General features: G+C 48.2%; 1 protein-coding gene across 9 annotated transcripts in view; it reads left to right on the top strand.

The window, feature by feature from the left end:
• KIF1B (kinesin family member 1B) overlaps positions 1 to 14,772 on the top strand; it is a 111,924-nt gene that overhangs the window by 80,740 nt on the left and 16,412 nt on the right. For 6 of the 9 annotated variants that reach the window (XM_056865621.1, XM_056865619.1, XM_056865618.1 and 3 more), the window contains 10 exons: positions 395 to 532; positions 2,522 to 2,770; positions 7,943 to 8,061; positions 8,153 to 8,238; positions 8,511 to 8,640; positions 9,523 to 9,685; positions 10,882 to 10,972; positions 11,221 to 11,339; positions 11,759 to 11,814; positions 14,284 to 14,392. In XM_056865621.1, coding sequence (XP_056721599.1) covers positions 395 to 532; positions 2,522 to 2,770; positions 7,943 to 8,061; positions 8,153 to 8,238; positions 8,511 to 8,640; positions 9,523 to 9,685; positions 10,882 to 10,972; positions 11,221 to 11,339; positions 11,759 to 11,814; positions 14,284 to 14,392 — 1,260 coding nt within the window. The remainder of the gene's footprint in view (positions 1 to 394; positions 533 to 2,521; positions 2,771 to 7,942; positions 8,062 to 8,152; positions 8,239 to 8,510; positions 8,641 to 9,522; positions 9,686 to 10,881; positions 10,973 to 11,220; positions 11,340 to 11,758; positions 11,815 to 14,283; positions 14,393 to 14,772) is intronic. The other 3 variants (XM_056865624.1, XM_056865623.1, XM_056865622.1) reach the window with 1 other exon arrangement.

Below are 14,772 nucleotides of genomic sequence, written 5' to 3'. Positions count from 1 at the left end.
AGTGTGCACGCCCCTTTCTTTCTTGCTCACTGGGGCTTCCTCCCAGTGTGGCTCAGTGGTAGAGCATCTGCTTGGCATGCAGAAGGTCCCAGGTTCAATCCCCAGCATCTCCAATTAAAGGGACTAGGCAAGTAGGTGATGTGAAAGACCTCTGCCTGAGACCCTGGAGAGCCGCTGCCGGTCTGAGTAGACAATACTGACTTTGATGGACCAAGGGTCTGATTCAGTATAAGGCAGTTTCATATGTTCAACTCAAGGCAGCTTACAATGTAAATAAAACCATTATAAAAAGGCTAAAAGCTAAAATCTCTTTTAGAACTGCCAATCAATAATGACTAAACTAGTCCTAAATAAAACTGCCTTCAACCGTCTTCAAACCTTTTCCGCTTCTCAGGCTGCGGCTTGAGCTGATGCGGGAGATGTACGACCGGGCAGGAGAAATGGCATCCAGCGCACAGGAAGAGACCGAGAACACCATGACTGGGAGTGACCCTTTTTACGATCGGTTCCACTGGTTCAAGCTGGTCGGGAGGTAGGTGATGATGAATCCTGATGAGATGGTAAAGTTTTAACGATTGTCACCGAGCTAAGACTTGGACGATAAACGGAGTCTTATGGGTAAAATGTGGACGTTTCTGAGATTAAAAACTCTCTTAACTGAAATCAACTCATAGGCAGAGAACACGAGTTCAAAGATGAGCATTATTTGCAAGCGGGATTGTTCCAGTGCCCCGGTGTGTGGGGGTTCATCTGCAGTCAGGCGTGCTCATTCGAGAGCTTGAAAGCCCCTCCAAATGTTGTGATTCTATCCTAGGATCAGACTATTATGTTTGTGTATTGTGTAGTGTTGGTGTTGGAGGAGAGTGCTACGGATACTGTGGACTGCCAAACAAACAAACAAATCAGTGGGTTATAGATCAAATCAAGCCAGAACTGACCCTAGAAGCTAAAATGACTAAACTGAGGCTGTCATATTTTGGTCACATTATGAGAAGGCAAGAGTCACTGGAAAAGACAATCATGCTAGGAAAAGTTGAGGGCAGCAGGAAAAGAGGAAGACCCAACAAGAGATAGATTGACTCAGTAAAGGAAGCCACAGCCCTCAGTTTGCAAGACCTGAGCAAGGCTGTCAAAGATAGGGCGTTTGGGAGGACTGATTCATAGGGTCGCCATGAGTCGAAAGCGACTTGGCGGCACTTAACACACAGACATTGTGTCGGGTGCACAGGTTGTTCCTATTTCTGGAAAAGTTAACCTTCAAACTACTTTTCAATGTCTGGTAAAGACACACTCAGTATGAGAGTAACACCTATAAGATTGCCTGTACTTTAAAGTCTGGAAGCAAAGGTGGAGTTTAAATGGGCTGAGGGCTGTAATTCAGTCCTTGGCATAGAGCGGTGGTTTTTGGAGTGAGATCTGCTGTGTGCTGCTGCACCCAGTGCACATTGGGCATTGCTTCACAACTGGTTCAGTGGCTGGGGCAAGGATATGTTCTGTCATTTTGCTCATTCTTCAGTGCAATGGCTGCTTGAATATCACATATGAATGTCTTTTAAAAACAGCAGTCTCTTACTGATGAGTTTGCAGGTACTTTCTTCAGACCAGAACCTGCATGTCAAGTGGGATGCGGGGGGTGGGGGAGGTAGGATTTTGGAGTGTATCACTTAATACTTCAAGTAGATGGGAAGGATGGATCATTGTTTTCAATGTATGCCCACATTTTTAAAAAACACTGCATGTAAAACTAATATGTATTGCTGAGACACAGCAGCTGAGTGTAGCCCTTCTAGTTTTCTATGTGAAGGGATAGGATTCTTAGCCCTGTGCTGGCAAATGCTGGGAGATTTGAGGGGGCAAGGCCTGGGTAGAATTTCAAGAACATGTTATGTTACTTCTGGGTGATGCTCTAGGAATTTCCAGTGATCTTTACTGCAAGTACCATAGAGACTAGGGAAAATTCCTAGGGAATCACAATTGATTTCATTCCCCCCCCCCCATTTTTTTGTTCCCCCTCCTAAAGTTATGGGAGGGCTTGCCTTCAGCCAGCAGGCAAATGGCAAGCCTGTGAAGGGAGCATGATGTGGATAGCATTACAAAAATATCCCCCTCCCCACCTGCATTTAAGGTGCTCCAGGTCTACATAATGTGCATAGTGGTTGTAATGTAATTCAGAACTTTGCGCCATTTTCAGTTGTGGCTAGCCTCGGGGAATAAGCTTATTACAATGCTCTGAAGATAACTCTGTATTGGCATACAAGGGCCTTGCGTTTGGGTGTTTCCTTTGCTGCCCTCTCAACTGAAGTCGTCCTCCCTTTCCCCACACCGTCTCCTGTTTTTCCTCTCTTCTCTCCCCTGACCCCTCCCCTCCAAATCCTCCAAGGCTTTTGCTTGCAAACAGATTCTGTTGTGCTCTGAGTTGGGCCCAGCAGCCAACTTCCATTGTGGCACGCAGCTCTCCTCTTGCCTTCTTTCTCCTCCCTTGCTCTTTTAATCAAAGTGTTCCGTTAACCGCTGTGTCTAGCTCCCCCATTTTCCACGGCTGCGTGAACGAGCGCCTGGCTGACCGCACGCCCTCCCCCACTTTCTCCACGGCTGATTCCGACATCACCGAGCTGGCCGACGAGCAGCAGGATGAGATGGAGGACTTTGACGACGAGGCCTTTGTGGACGATACCGGCTCCGATGCTGGGACTGAGGAGGGATCGGATCTCTTCAATGATGGGCAGGACCCGTTTTACGACCGGTCCCCTTGGTTCATTTTAGTGGGAAGGTTGGTGAGGTTAACTGTGAGGAGGAGCCACAGGGGCTAGCTCTTGCCACGGGCCGCTCAACCATCGCATTGCCTGGCAGCGACGGGTAATGTTGTCTGAGTCGAGCCATGGGCGAGAGGCTGCCATACAAAAGCATGTGGTACTTGACCGATTAAAGCACGCTGGGTCCCTTTGGGCCCAGACTAGGCTGCGTGTTTCTGCACTTCCACAATTACATGTCATGAGCGTAGAAGAAGAGTTGGTTTTTATATGCCGACTTTCTCTACCACTTAAGGGAGACTCAAACCGGCTTACAATCACCTTCCCTTCCCCTCCCTACAACAGACACCCTGTGAGGTGGGTGGGGCTGAGAGGGCTCTAAGAGAACTGTAACTTGCCCAAGGTCACCCCAGCTGGCTTCGTGTGTAGGAGTGAGGAAACAAATCCAAATCACCAGAGTAGCCTCCGCTGCTCATGTGGAGGAGTGGGGAATCAAACCCGGTTCTCCAGATCAGACTCCACCGCTTCAAACTCTGCTCTTAACCACTATACAACACTGACTCTCTTGTAGATGTTCCAGCAGAGGTGGTGATGGTGGAGAATTCAGGAGCCTTTGATTGGTCAGTGAAATGTCTCCTGGGGATGAGAAAGCATGCCCCCCACTCCCCACAGGATCAGGTTTGTAGCTTGTGGGGTACTCTTGGACCCAGTTTTGCTACTGGCACCCCAGATAGTAGGTATGGCCCAAAATGTACTGCCCTCCCCCAGCCCCCTAGCTTAGACTGATTTCCTGGCTATGTACACTGCTGAACTTGCAGGGATTTGACTACGCTCATTCTTGCCATTATAATTTCCAGATTAGATCTTTTCTAAATTTCTGTGGCGCAGAGTGGTAAGCTGCAGTACTGCAGTCCAAGCTCTGCTCACAACCTGAATTCGATCCCAACGGAAGTTGGTTTCAGGAAGCCAGCTCAAGGTTGACTCAGCCTTCCATCCTTCCGAGGTCGGTAAAATGAATACCCAGCTTGCTGGGGGTAAAGGGAAGATGACTGGGGAAGGCACTGGCAGACCACCCCATAAACAAAGTCTGCTTAGGAAACGTCGGAATGTGACATCACCCCATGGGTCAGGAATGACCTGGTGCTTGCACAGGGGACCTTTACCTTTTCTTTTTTTTTTTTTTTTTACAAAAAGGATTTTTGTTGTCGTTATGTGACACTTTGTAAATTAATCATTGAAAAGAGGTACAGAAATATGGTAAATAAATGCATTGGATTCTGGACTGTTCTGATGAGCTGGAAGTTACATTTACTCCGACTGGCGAAGTCCTCCAAAATCAGAGCAGGAGGTCCAGTAGTTAGAAGTGTGAAGCTTCAGTCCTGGGTTGTAGCAGCTTCTCCTGATTAGCGGAAGCAAAATAAATTGTGCAAGTTGACCTAATTCACTTAAAATTTATGGATGTCCCACAGTTTGCACTTTTTGCATATGAAGCAGACCCAGCTTAGGGTACTGTGGGACCTGTAGGTTTTTCCCTCCCTTGTGCTTTCCATTCCTTGCCCCCCCCCAAAAAAAATTGGCCTTCTTGATAATCTAGTTCTTTGTGTGCCAAAAGAAAGAAAAGCCAGTCTACACGCATGCTTGTTTAATTTCTGCAGCGTGCTGTGATGGCAGAACGGATGGATGTCTCTTTCACTCTGAGAATTAAGCAGAGAGGCTGCCTAGCCCAGAGGGGCCTCCGTTAGCTTTCAGGGTCAGCCGAGGGATGGATAAAGTCGAGTGCCTTCTGCCCAGCCGCAGCCCCCCCCCCGCCCCATTGCTGCTTCATGGAACTCATGGGTGGGGGGGGAGGGGCCGGCGAGCGCCTGGCCTGTTCTCCGAGGCTTTATTCTAAAATCCTGTTTTAGCGTAAAGAGCTCTGGAGGCAGCGGGGACCCGGCTTACCCATGGCTCCTTGCAGCTGGTGCGTACGTGCTTTAATTTGTGCGCGGTTGCCACCTCGTGGCTTGACATGCAGCGGCAGAACTAGCCCCTCTGGCCCTTTCTTTTTGGCGTGCTGGGGTGTTATTCGAGCCTGCGAAGCTTTCTCTGGGTAACGATCTGAAGGGGAGGCGGGCAAAAGTTGGCCGTTTTCTCAAACTTCCCGAACCGATGTTGCGTTTATCAAAAAGGAGGAGGCGGAAACCCTCCCTGACCATTCAAAGTTTTGTTGCCATCCACGTTGGATATAAATTTCACAGTCAATTTCATTTTTAGTTTTCTTTTGTGAATATGCCATTTTTTACCTCACCAATCTTTCTGCTAATATTGCTCCTACCCCCCCTCCCTTTCCAGTCTGCTGCTGGGTTAAACGGCCAGGGTTTGCCCTGAGATGGGGTTGGCTTCTCTGCACGTGGCCAATCACTGTTGGAGCACCGTCTTTTAATATGGCCTTTCCAGGAGGCCTTAGGCCAGTGATTCCCAGACACCTCCCACTTCACTGATTTCCCCATCCCTAGGCCATGACATTCTTCCAAGAAGTTGCCTTGAAACCAGTCTCCTTGACAGAGTGGGTGTTGTAGCTGAGCTGACAGAGATGTAGGGGATGCCCCAAAGTATCCCACCACCCATAAAACAGAAGCCCATCCCTGAGGCCTGAACAGACTGGGCAAAGGGAAGGGGGGGAAGCGGTTTCCAGGTCAGCATGATTGACAGTTACTCCACACTTGTAAGGAGAAGTTACGACTTGGAAAGAAGGTGGTTAAGGGGAGACATGACAGAGGTGTATAGAATTATGCAGGGTTTGGAGAGAGTGGACAGGGAGAAACTGTTCTCCCTCTCTCATAATACCAGAACGCTGGGTCATCTGCTGAAGCTGGTGAGAGATTCAAAACTGATAAAAGGAAGTATTTCTTCACCCAACACATAGTTAAATTGTGGAACCCCAGGATGTGGTGATGGCTGCCAACTTGGAAGACTTTAAGAGGGGAGTGGGCATGTTCATGGAGGAGAGGGGTATTCATGGCTACTAGTTAAAATGGATACTAGTCATGATGCATACCTATTCTCTCCATGATCAGAGGAGCATGCCTATTATCTTAGGTGCTTTGGAGCACATGCAGGAGAATGCTGCTGCAGTCGTCTTGCTTGTGGGCTTCCTAGAGGCACCTGGTTGGCCACTGTGTGAGCAGACTGCTGGACTTGATGGGCCTTGGTCTGATCCAGCAGGGCTTTTCTTATGTTCTTATGGACTGTTTTGCTGGAAGCTGATCAAGACAATGCACTTGTATCTTCTCGAGGGTACGAGGTGAAGCGTGTGTTGAGAAACAAGCCCTGGGTATCAAAAATTCGGGGGAGATTGTCTTAGGTTATGAGACTTTCTGCCTGGGTGCAGATAAAAGGCTGGGATAAAAATGGGAAGGAAGGGTTGGCTTATGCCTCTTTCCCAGGATGAGCCCGATTCGTCCTGCATTCTTTCAGAGGGTAGCCATGTTGGTCTGCAACAGAACAGCTAGTCCAGTAACACCTTAGAGACCGACAAGGTTTTTTGGGGTGAAGCATTCAAGAGCAAAGCTCCCTTCACCTGCTGAAGGGTGCTTTGACTCTCGAAAGCTCATACACCAAAAATCTTGTTAGTCTCTAAGGTGCTGCTGGACTCGAATCGAGCTGTTCAGTCCTGTATTGTATATCCTTTTAGTGGCAATAATTACTTTGAATTTATGACCTGGTGCAGTCTGATGATTCTACCAGGAGGAAAAGTATATCCCCTTGGTTAAATGAAAGTCTCGTCCTTTTGCATCTTGGCTTTTCCGTCCGGTGTAATTAGCATTCTCTCTTCCTTGGAGCAGACTGGAAATGGAGATAGATCCCAGTCGATTTATTCCAGTGTTGAGTTACACCCGTTTCTGTCCATGTTTCATTTTGCAGCTGCTATTGCTTTTATTAATCTCTCTTTTTTTGTACTGCCATTGTGTTGACATTTACATATTAGTCTACATATATTTTGTGTTAATCACTTGAGCTTGCGTTTTTCGTTTGCCTGCCTTTTTTCTTCATTTCAGGAATCTCCATCTAGGGTGGCTGGCTAATGAATAGAATGTACTAAGCCCTGGAAAGTGACTATTCTGCAGTGTGTGTGTTCCCCCTCCTCCAGCTTGCCTGTCCATAAATGATGCCGTTTGTGGCATAAAAGAGAAACGAGCCAGCTCTTGAAAAGCTGCCTGGGACTGAACCACAGCAGTAGAAGAGCACGCTTTGAATGCAAGAGGCCATCAGTTCAATTCCAGTGATTCCATATAGGAAGCTTCCTTACTCTGAGCCAGTTCATTGGTCCCTCTAGCTCAGTCTTTTCTAGGCTGACTGGCAGCAGTTCTCCAAGGTTTTTGTGGGAGAGAGCTGCCGTCCCTGGCGCTATGCTGGAGACGCGGAGGATTGAACTGAGGACCTTTTGCATGCAAAGGAGGATTTCTACTGCTGAATTGATAATGTTCCCTGTGGATTACAATAGGGGAAAAGCATTAATTGAAGGGCCAGTTCACATGTTGCTTTTTCTGCCATGGAGGCTAATTCATCTCGTGTTGGAGACGTTCAGGTGTACATCAGTGTAATTGTTAGTTGAGTTGTGTGTCCTCCATACCATTGCAAGCTGTGTACTGCAAAAATTCCACTATGCAGCCTTCCTATAGATGTACAGCACAGCTTGTAATTCCTTGCTGGGCCATTGCAGAGGGCTTTATTTTAGCTGAAATATACGAGGAGGGGGAAAATAATTTCGTTCCAAGCAGAATTACCCTCTGAAAGTTGCTTTCTCCATTCAAAATGCATTGTGAAGAAAGCCTTATCTTTCTTAGCTTACCCGCCATGACTTTCACAATGCACTGGAAAGATTTTTTAAAAGGCTCCTGTTGTCCTGTACCATAGACTGTAGGTCTCTTTTTTTAAATTGCTAGTGGCTTGCTGTATGTGTTTTAAAGATGTTCACACATTTCTGCAGTCGTCTTTGATAAACCAACATCTCGACGTTTAGTTTGCAACCGTTTGGGTGGCTGGCTTTCATGCGTACATGCAAATCTCCGCTGTGCGTTGTACTGGCCAGAGGGAAAAAAGCAGGGAGCTCACTGTTGTGGCGCATCATAAGTGGGTTGAAGCAAGAAATGGGTCTTTCTCATTTAGCTAGTTAAATACAGATCTCTTTCCACCTTTCTGTAATCTCCCAGGGCGTTTGTCTACCTGAGCAATCTTCTGTACCCTGTCCCGCTCATCCACAGAGTGGCAGTGGTCAGCGAGAAAGGGGAAGTGCGTGGGTTTCTGCGAGTGGCCGTCCAAGCTATCGCTGGTAAGGTGCTGCACCCCTGCGGGTGAGAGGCTGTGTCTGGAATCTACTGCAGCGCTTGAAAAAGTAACTGTGGTCTTTATCTGTTTCATAGCGGATGAAGAAGCCCCAGATTATGGATCCGGTGTTCGGCAGTCTGGCACAGCCAAGATCTCATTTGACAATGAGTATTTTAACAAGGTAACCTACTCTGTAATTGAATGAGGAGTACTTTAGTCAGGTTGTCTTGATTTTTTTCTTTGTGTTGGGGGCGCGCTAATATCCTTTACACCATGGTGGGGGAGGCAGAAGGGTCTCAGCAAAAGTCAGGATTTCTGATGGCAAAGTACACATAGACAGGGTCTGGAATCCATTTTGTTCAAACATGGAGGCTGCAACTGGGCCAATTTGGGGCCAAAAATGTACCAGACTAACAAGGGTAACTTATGCATCCCTCTCCTTTGTTTTCTCAGACCGATTTTTCATCGGTTGCCATGACCCGTTCTGGCTTGTCCTTGGAGGAACTGAGAATTGTGGAAGGGCAGGGTCAAAGTTCAGAGGTCATCACCCCTCCTGAAGAAATCAACAGAATGAATGATCTGGGTAAGCACACAATATGCACAGTTGCTGGGGCCCTGAAGAAGGCCAAATGGACGATTGCTTCTGATTCTTTTAGGAAGGATTGAAGATTGCATAATTGGACAAAGAGGTGGCTAGACGAGAGACACTGACCTGTGTGTTGTCTTGATACTGGCGGTTTGTACACAGCTATCTGTACTAGCCTTTTGCAATCCCAGTTTATATAAAGAATGCGGCAGGGCCCAAACATCATTTTTAAAAACTTTTATGGTAAACAGATGTATGTAACGGGGGAACTATGGGAATGTATTCAGTGTGGTTTTTGGCTCTTCACCCAGCCACCCTTGTCTTTCTAACGTCAATCAGTCAATAAAATTTTTATTTCGATACAATATCAGTTCTGAATAAAAATCAAGGTTAAGTTAAAATAATAAAAGTTGATGGTTCTGGGAGGGATGATTTGAAGAAGAGGAGGAAAGATCTTCAATGGGGAAAGGTTTTCAATCAGCCGTTTACGAATCCCACTAGACCGGAGGCCAAATTTGGCATCTTTGTTATGTGTAAACCTCCCCCTTTGCTGCTTAAATTTATAGGATAGCTATTGTTGCAAAGCTAGAGCTGCAAGGTATATTACTGGATCCCACTTCTTCTGAACAACTGCTTAAAACTATGTGTTATTAAATGATTGTCAGTCCTCTGTTGAAAAACCAGCATTTGGGCTGAACTGTGAAAGGTGGTGGTGGTGTCTTTGAACTGAAAGCACTAAAAGAGAGCTTCCAAACACAAGTAATGTGGCTTGGTGCGGCAGCATCTTGGGTGGAGTCTTGAGGCATTCAGAAGAGGAATAAGAATGGACCGAGGCCCTGGAAGGCTCATAGCATCTCATGGAGCGAACGTCTCTTTCAGACCTGAAGTCCGGCTCTTTGCTGGATGGCAAGATGGCCATGGAAGGCTTTACGGAAGAGGTGGGCGACCACCTGAAGCTGGGCAGCGTGTTTACTTTCCGTGTGACCGTACTGCAAGCCAGCGGAATCCTCCCAGAATACGCAGATATATTTTGCCAGTTCAAGTGAGTCCCTGCCCTCAGTCATAAGCCTTGTCTGTGGGTTAGAGCAGGGGTGTCAATACTCATTTGTTACGAGGGCCGGATATGACATAAATGTCACTTGGTCGGGCTGGGCCTTGCCTTGCCAGCCCAGATCGGGACTAGGGGGACGGCTGCCTTGTGGGTCGGATAAGAGCTCTCAAGGGCCCAGATTTGGCCCCCGGGCCATATGTTTGACACCACTGGGCTAGAGTCTTGGGAGCTGTCCTGGTCTCCCGCAGAACAAGAAATAGGAGTAAAATGATAAAGCACTTTCTGTACTAGCTGGCTCAATAAAAATGCTGAACCCAGCAAAGTTACATAGGAGGGGAAGGTCTGTGTTGGGAGTGTGGAAGGGGAAGACCTGACTGAGATTTCTGATGCCTTGGAGCAGCTGTTGTCTCCCTCAGGGCACCTTTTTCACACTGGCCGCTGAGCAGGGTTGCTACATGTCTGTTTTGTTGGCTCATGTGGCGCACTGGCCAGACCTCTTGAGTGTCACTGTCTCTTTCCCTGAACCGAAGGCACCCTACGCTCCCCTCTGGTCGCACTTACTTACCTGAGGAAGGTTGGTAATGGGCGGGCAGGTGACCTTTTGGAGCAGCCTTTATGCCGAGGAATCCTGCGATAAGTTTACGAAACACTCCCAGGTACAGATCGTGAGAGGGAGGGAGGGCAGGAAAGGACAGACCCATGCTTGGCTCTCGTGGCCCTTTCTTACACGCCCAAGGCAATGCCGATCGCCACTTTAGGGCCAGGAAGGATTTTCTTCCAGGCCAGATTGGCCCAGGGATCATGGAGGCTTTTGCCTTCCTCTGGGCATAGGGAAGCGGTGAGGTAGCAGTGAATTTCCTGCATTGTGCAGGAGGTTGGACTAGATGACCCCTGGGATCCCTTCCAGCTTTATGCATCAATGTCCTGTGGATAGCTGTGTAGTCCCATGGTTTGGTTTGAGGACACACGATGCGGCAAACGTGATGGAACAATGCCGGTCAGTGTCTGGATGGGAAACCTCTGGGAAGCCCTCCTTATGGCCCCTTAAACGCTTCCTGAAGAAAGGCAGGATGGACATAAACTTGCCACTTTAAAGCACAGTGGCAGGACAGAGGCAGCCTTCTGATGCAGATGGAATTGGTGGCAGAGCAGCTTGGATTAATCTGGGTTTGTGCTGTTTATGCCAGCTTTCTGCATCGACATGACGAGGCTTTCTCCACCGAACCTCTCAAAAACAATGGCCGAGGGACGCCGCTTGGTTTCTACCATGTCCAGAATGTAAGTGAAGCCTTGTGGCTCAAGTAAATCGCAACATCGTCCTAAGACAGTGCTTGTTCTTGAAATGTGGGAATAAGCTTAGCTTTGACGTGTGGTGTTTAAGAAAGTGGCTGGTGGGTGTACATAATGAAGATGGAGTTCAGACTTCCAGGGCCGGGCAAGAAATACCAGCTGGTGTTCTTGGTCGACCTCAGGCACTTTAGCTTGTATGCCTGCCTCATTATGAAGTTCATTGTCTCCTCCGATAGATTTCTGTGGAAGTGACAGAATCCTTTGTGGAATACATCAAGACAAAGCCTATCGTATTTGAAGTCTTCGGACATTATCAGCATCATCCGCTCCATCTGCAGGGACAAGATCTCAACAGGTACCTGAATGTGCACTTCACTTTATCTGGCTGGAAGGAATAAAAATGTCCCGCCAGCGGCTGCTGTACAGAATTCCCATTCTCTTCCTTACAGCCTCAGAGGGCTACTGAGTCTTTTAACGCTGAGTGGTCAAAGACAGCCACTATACTGCCATCCTGTGTTTAACACTGCTCTGATGTCATTGTGCACAATTCTTGTTCTTCTAGAATGAGGAGGCCAGTCAAGAGAGGCATATCTGCAGCCACCATAGTTCTAGGCCGAGGCGGTACAGCGCTGTGGTGTCTGCGAATTCTGGGGGGTGGGAGATGCAGTTTTGTCACTGGGCTGAACATTGAGTTTCCTTCAGTCAGCTGCTTCAGATTGCCTTAAAAATGAAAGGAAATACACCCAGAGGATTAACTGCTTCCTTTCTCTGCAGCCCCCCTCAGCCGTCCCGGCGGTCCTTCCCCCCACCCATGCCACTTTCTAAGCCAGGTAAGAGAAATATTTTGCTATCAATGCCCTGATTGCTTACATAAAACGTAGGCCGCCTGGATATCTTTGCTGTCCCTGCCAATTCATCAAAAAAGCGAAACCACTTTCCTGAGCTTGTCCCAGTTTGAGAGATTCAAGAGTTACTAGCTTGCAAAGCCAATTGGTAGCCTTCTGGCCCACGTACCCATGTTGTTTGGTCCTAGTAGGAAATGAAACCCAACTTTGCCATAGGCCTGTTTCCTAGTCACCTGGAAGTAACTTACCCCAGGGGACCGGGCAATTGGATATTTAAAAGTCAGGATGGTCCCCCTTCAGGTGCTCAAAGGAAATATGCGATTTGCTTCTCCCTGTTCCCAGCACGTCACTCAGTCTACTTCGGCAGCCTGCAGGACCCCCATTACACTTTATAAAACTCTTTGCTTCATTCCCACTTAATATTCATTGAACCAGTTTTGTTGCAACAGTCCTTTGTTTTTTTCTGTGCATGTTGACATCTTCTGTTTTTATCCCCCCCCCCGTTCCCTCCCCACCGCCATCTCTCATGTCTGTCTTTTTCTGTTCCCCCTCTGCCTTGCCAATGCCTGCTTGCCTCATCCTTTCTCTTTGCCTCCCCCATCTTCTCCTCATCTTTTGCCACTGCCTTTTCAGACCATGAGAGAAAAATAGAGTTGATTAGGTATCTCATGTCTGGCTATGTAAACGTGCATGTGCTGGATGCCTTCTCCGAGCATGCCAATGTGCTTGCGTCCTCTGCTGTGGCTGCCTTCCAGGACGGGGCCGACCAGCTGCCACCATTTCTCTTTCTGCCCATCCCCAGCAGCCAGGCCGAGCGGTTCCCCAAGCGAGATGGTTAGTAGCCGAATTCAGTCTGTGGTAGACCTAGGAACGAGTGCCCCAGACGCCCAACCCTGTCCTCTTGCATCCACTGAGAAGGGCCAGGATTGGTCGGCTGAATTTAGACCCCCCCGCCCGTGTTGTTTTCCGTAGTAGCTCCCTGGTTTGGTTTTGTGACGCCCGCAGGACCTTCTTAGAATCCTGTTGTTCGATTTCAAAGCATCCGGTGGCTGTGGAGATTTAAGTTTAAACGATGCGGCATCCCAAAATACCAGGGGATTGAAAACGTAAGATGGGGCTCGAAGTGATTGAGGATGGCTGCTGAAAATAGCCACCCTGTTTCAGGTTTCCTCTCCCCAGTAGTGTGATGACGTCATGTTCTTTGTTAGCTTGGCCTGCTCCACCCAAGCCATGGCCAGTGATGCTGCTTGCATGGTACTTTCAGAGGGCAGCCATGTTGGTCTGTGGTAGAACAGCTAGAATCGAGTCCAGTACCACCTTAGAGACCACTGAGATTTTGGGGGTATGAGCTTCTGAGAGTCAAAGATACTTTCATCAGATACGGTCACATTCTACATTTCCCTTGCTGCAAATTAGGGGAGAGACGAGCATATGAAGCTGCCTTATCCAGGGGTCCGTCTGTTCACATCTGGTCTACTCTGGGAGCAGCCGCTCAGGGTCTCAGGCAGAAGCCAAAGTTAGATTTCTGAAAAGTCCCTGTGAATGTCAGGTGGGGAGGGATACAGGTAACTTAGCTAGAGGGAGGGAAGTTCAGTGTCAAGATGTTGCACTGGATGAAGGATACTACGTACTCCATTTAGGAGAGATTATGGAGGGGTGCAGAGTGGTAAACTGCAGTACTGCAGTCAAAAGCTCTGCTCACGACCTGAGTTCAATCCCGACGGAAGTCGGGTTCAGATAGCCGGCTCAAGACTGACTCAGCCTTCCATTCTTCTGAGGTTGGTAAAATGAGTTCCCAGCTTGCTGGGGGTAATGTGTAGATGACTGGGGAAGGCAACGGCAAATGACCCCGTAAACATAATCTGCCTTGTAAACGTCGGGATGTGATGTCACCCCATGGGTCAGGAATAACCCGGTGCTTGCACAGGGGACCTTTACCTATGGAGGGGATTGCTTCCCCTCTGAGCTTTTGCTTCAATTCCCACAAAATACTGCCCTGGATCCTGAAATTCCCCTGCTGCAATAGGGACATAAACTGTAAACCAAAGCAAGCATTTGTTTTGCAAAACAGTTTCCAGAAATGCAGCAGCTTCTGCTTATCTGGCTTCTCATTATAACTTGGTTCAGTTGCACCGCTTAGCACCGGACTTTCATCCCTGACCCGTCTCCTGATTTAGTGTCAGCAGCTCAGGCCAGCTGTGATGAGGTCATGGCTACTGTGAGCACAACTACAGCTGCTCTTTTGTAGGAGGGTGGCTATGGATGGGCAGCTGATGCTGTGGATTTCATCTTCCTTCGTACCACATGTGTTGAAAATCCAGGCATATCTGCATTTGTAGACTGTGTTTGGACTTGACTGTTAAGCAATAGTGTGAGAATCCAAGCACAGTTTCATCCCCCCCACCCCTGGTATGGTGTTTTGTTTTTGTAAACTGGCTCTTCTTCTCTCCCAAGTCCCAGCTACCAAGCTCAACACGCTGAGCAAACCCAGCTTGGGCCAGAGCGTGACCAAATACGACCTTCTAGTCTGGTTTGAGATCAGCGAATTGGAGCCCACCGGAGAGTGAGTACGGCTTGCCTGGTTGCGTATGTTGCTACATCCAAATGGCCTGTGGTGTAGTGGTTAAGAGCGGTGGTTTGGAGTGGTGGACTTTGATCTGGAGAACCAGGTTTGATTCCCCACTCCTCCATATGAGCAGCGGAGTCTAATCTGGTGAACCGGGTTGGTTTCCCCACTCCTACACATGAAACCAGCTGGGTGACCTTGGGCCAGTCACACACTTTCAGCCCCACTTACCTCGCAGGGTGTCTGTTGTGGGGAGGGGAAGGGAAGGTGATTGTAAGCCGGTTTGAGTCTCCCTTAAATGGTAGAGGAAGTCGGCATATAAAAACCAACTCTTCTCCTTCTTTCTCCTCTTCTTCCTCTTCTTCTTCAGGCTGGAG

The sequence above is a fragment of the Euleptes europaea genome, chromosome 19 (genome assembly GCF_029931775.1).
Source record: "Euleptes europaea isolate rEulEur1 chromosome 19, rEulEur1.hap1, whole genome shotgun sequence".
Lineage (NCBI taxonomy): Eukaryota > Metazoa > Chordata > Lepidosauria > Squamata > Sphaerodactylidae > Euleptes > Euleptes europaea.
The sequence above is the reverse complement of the archived record's forward strand: the minus strand, read 5'-3'. Positions and strand labels throughout refer to the sequence as shown.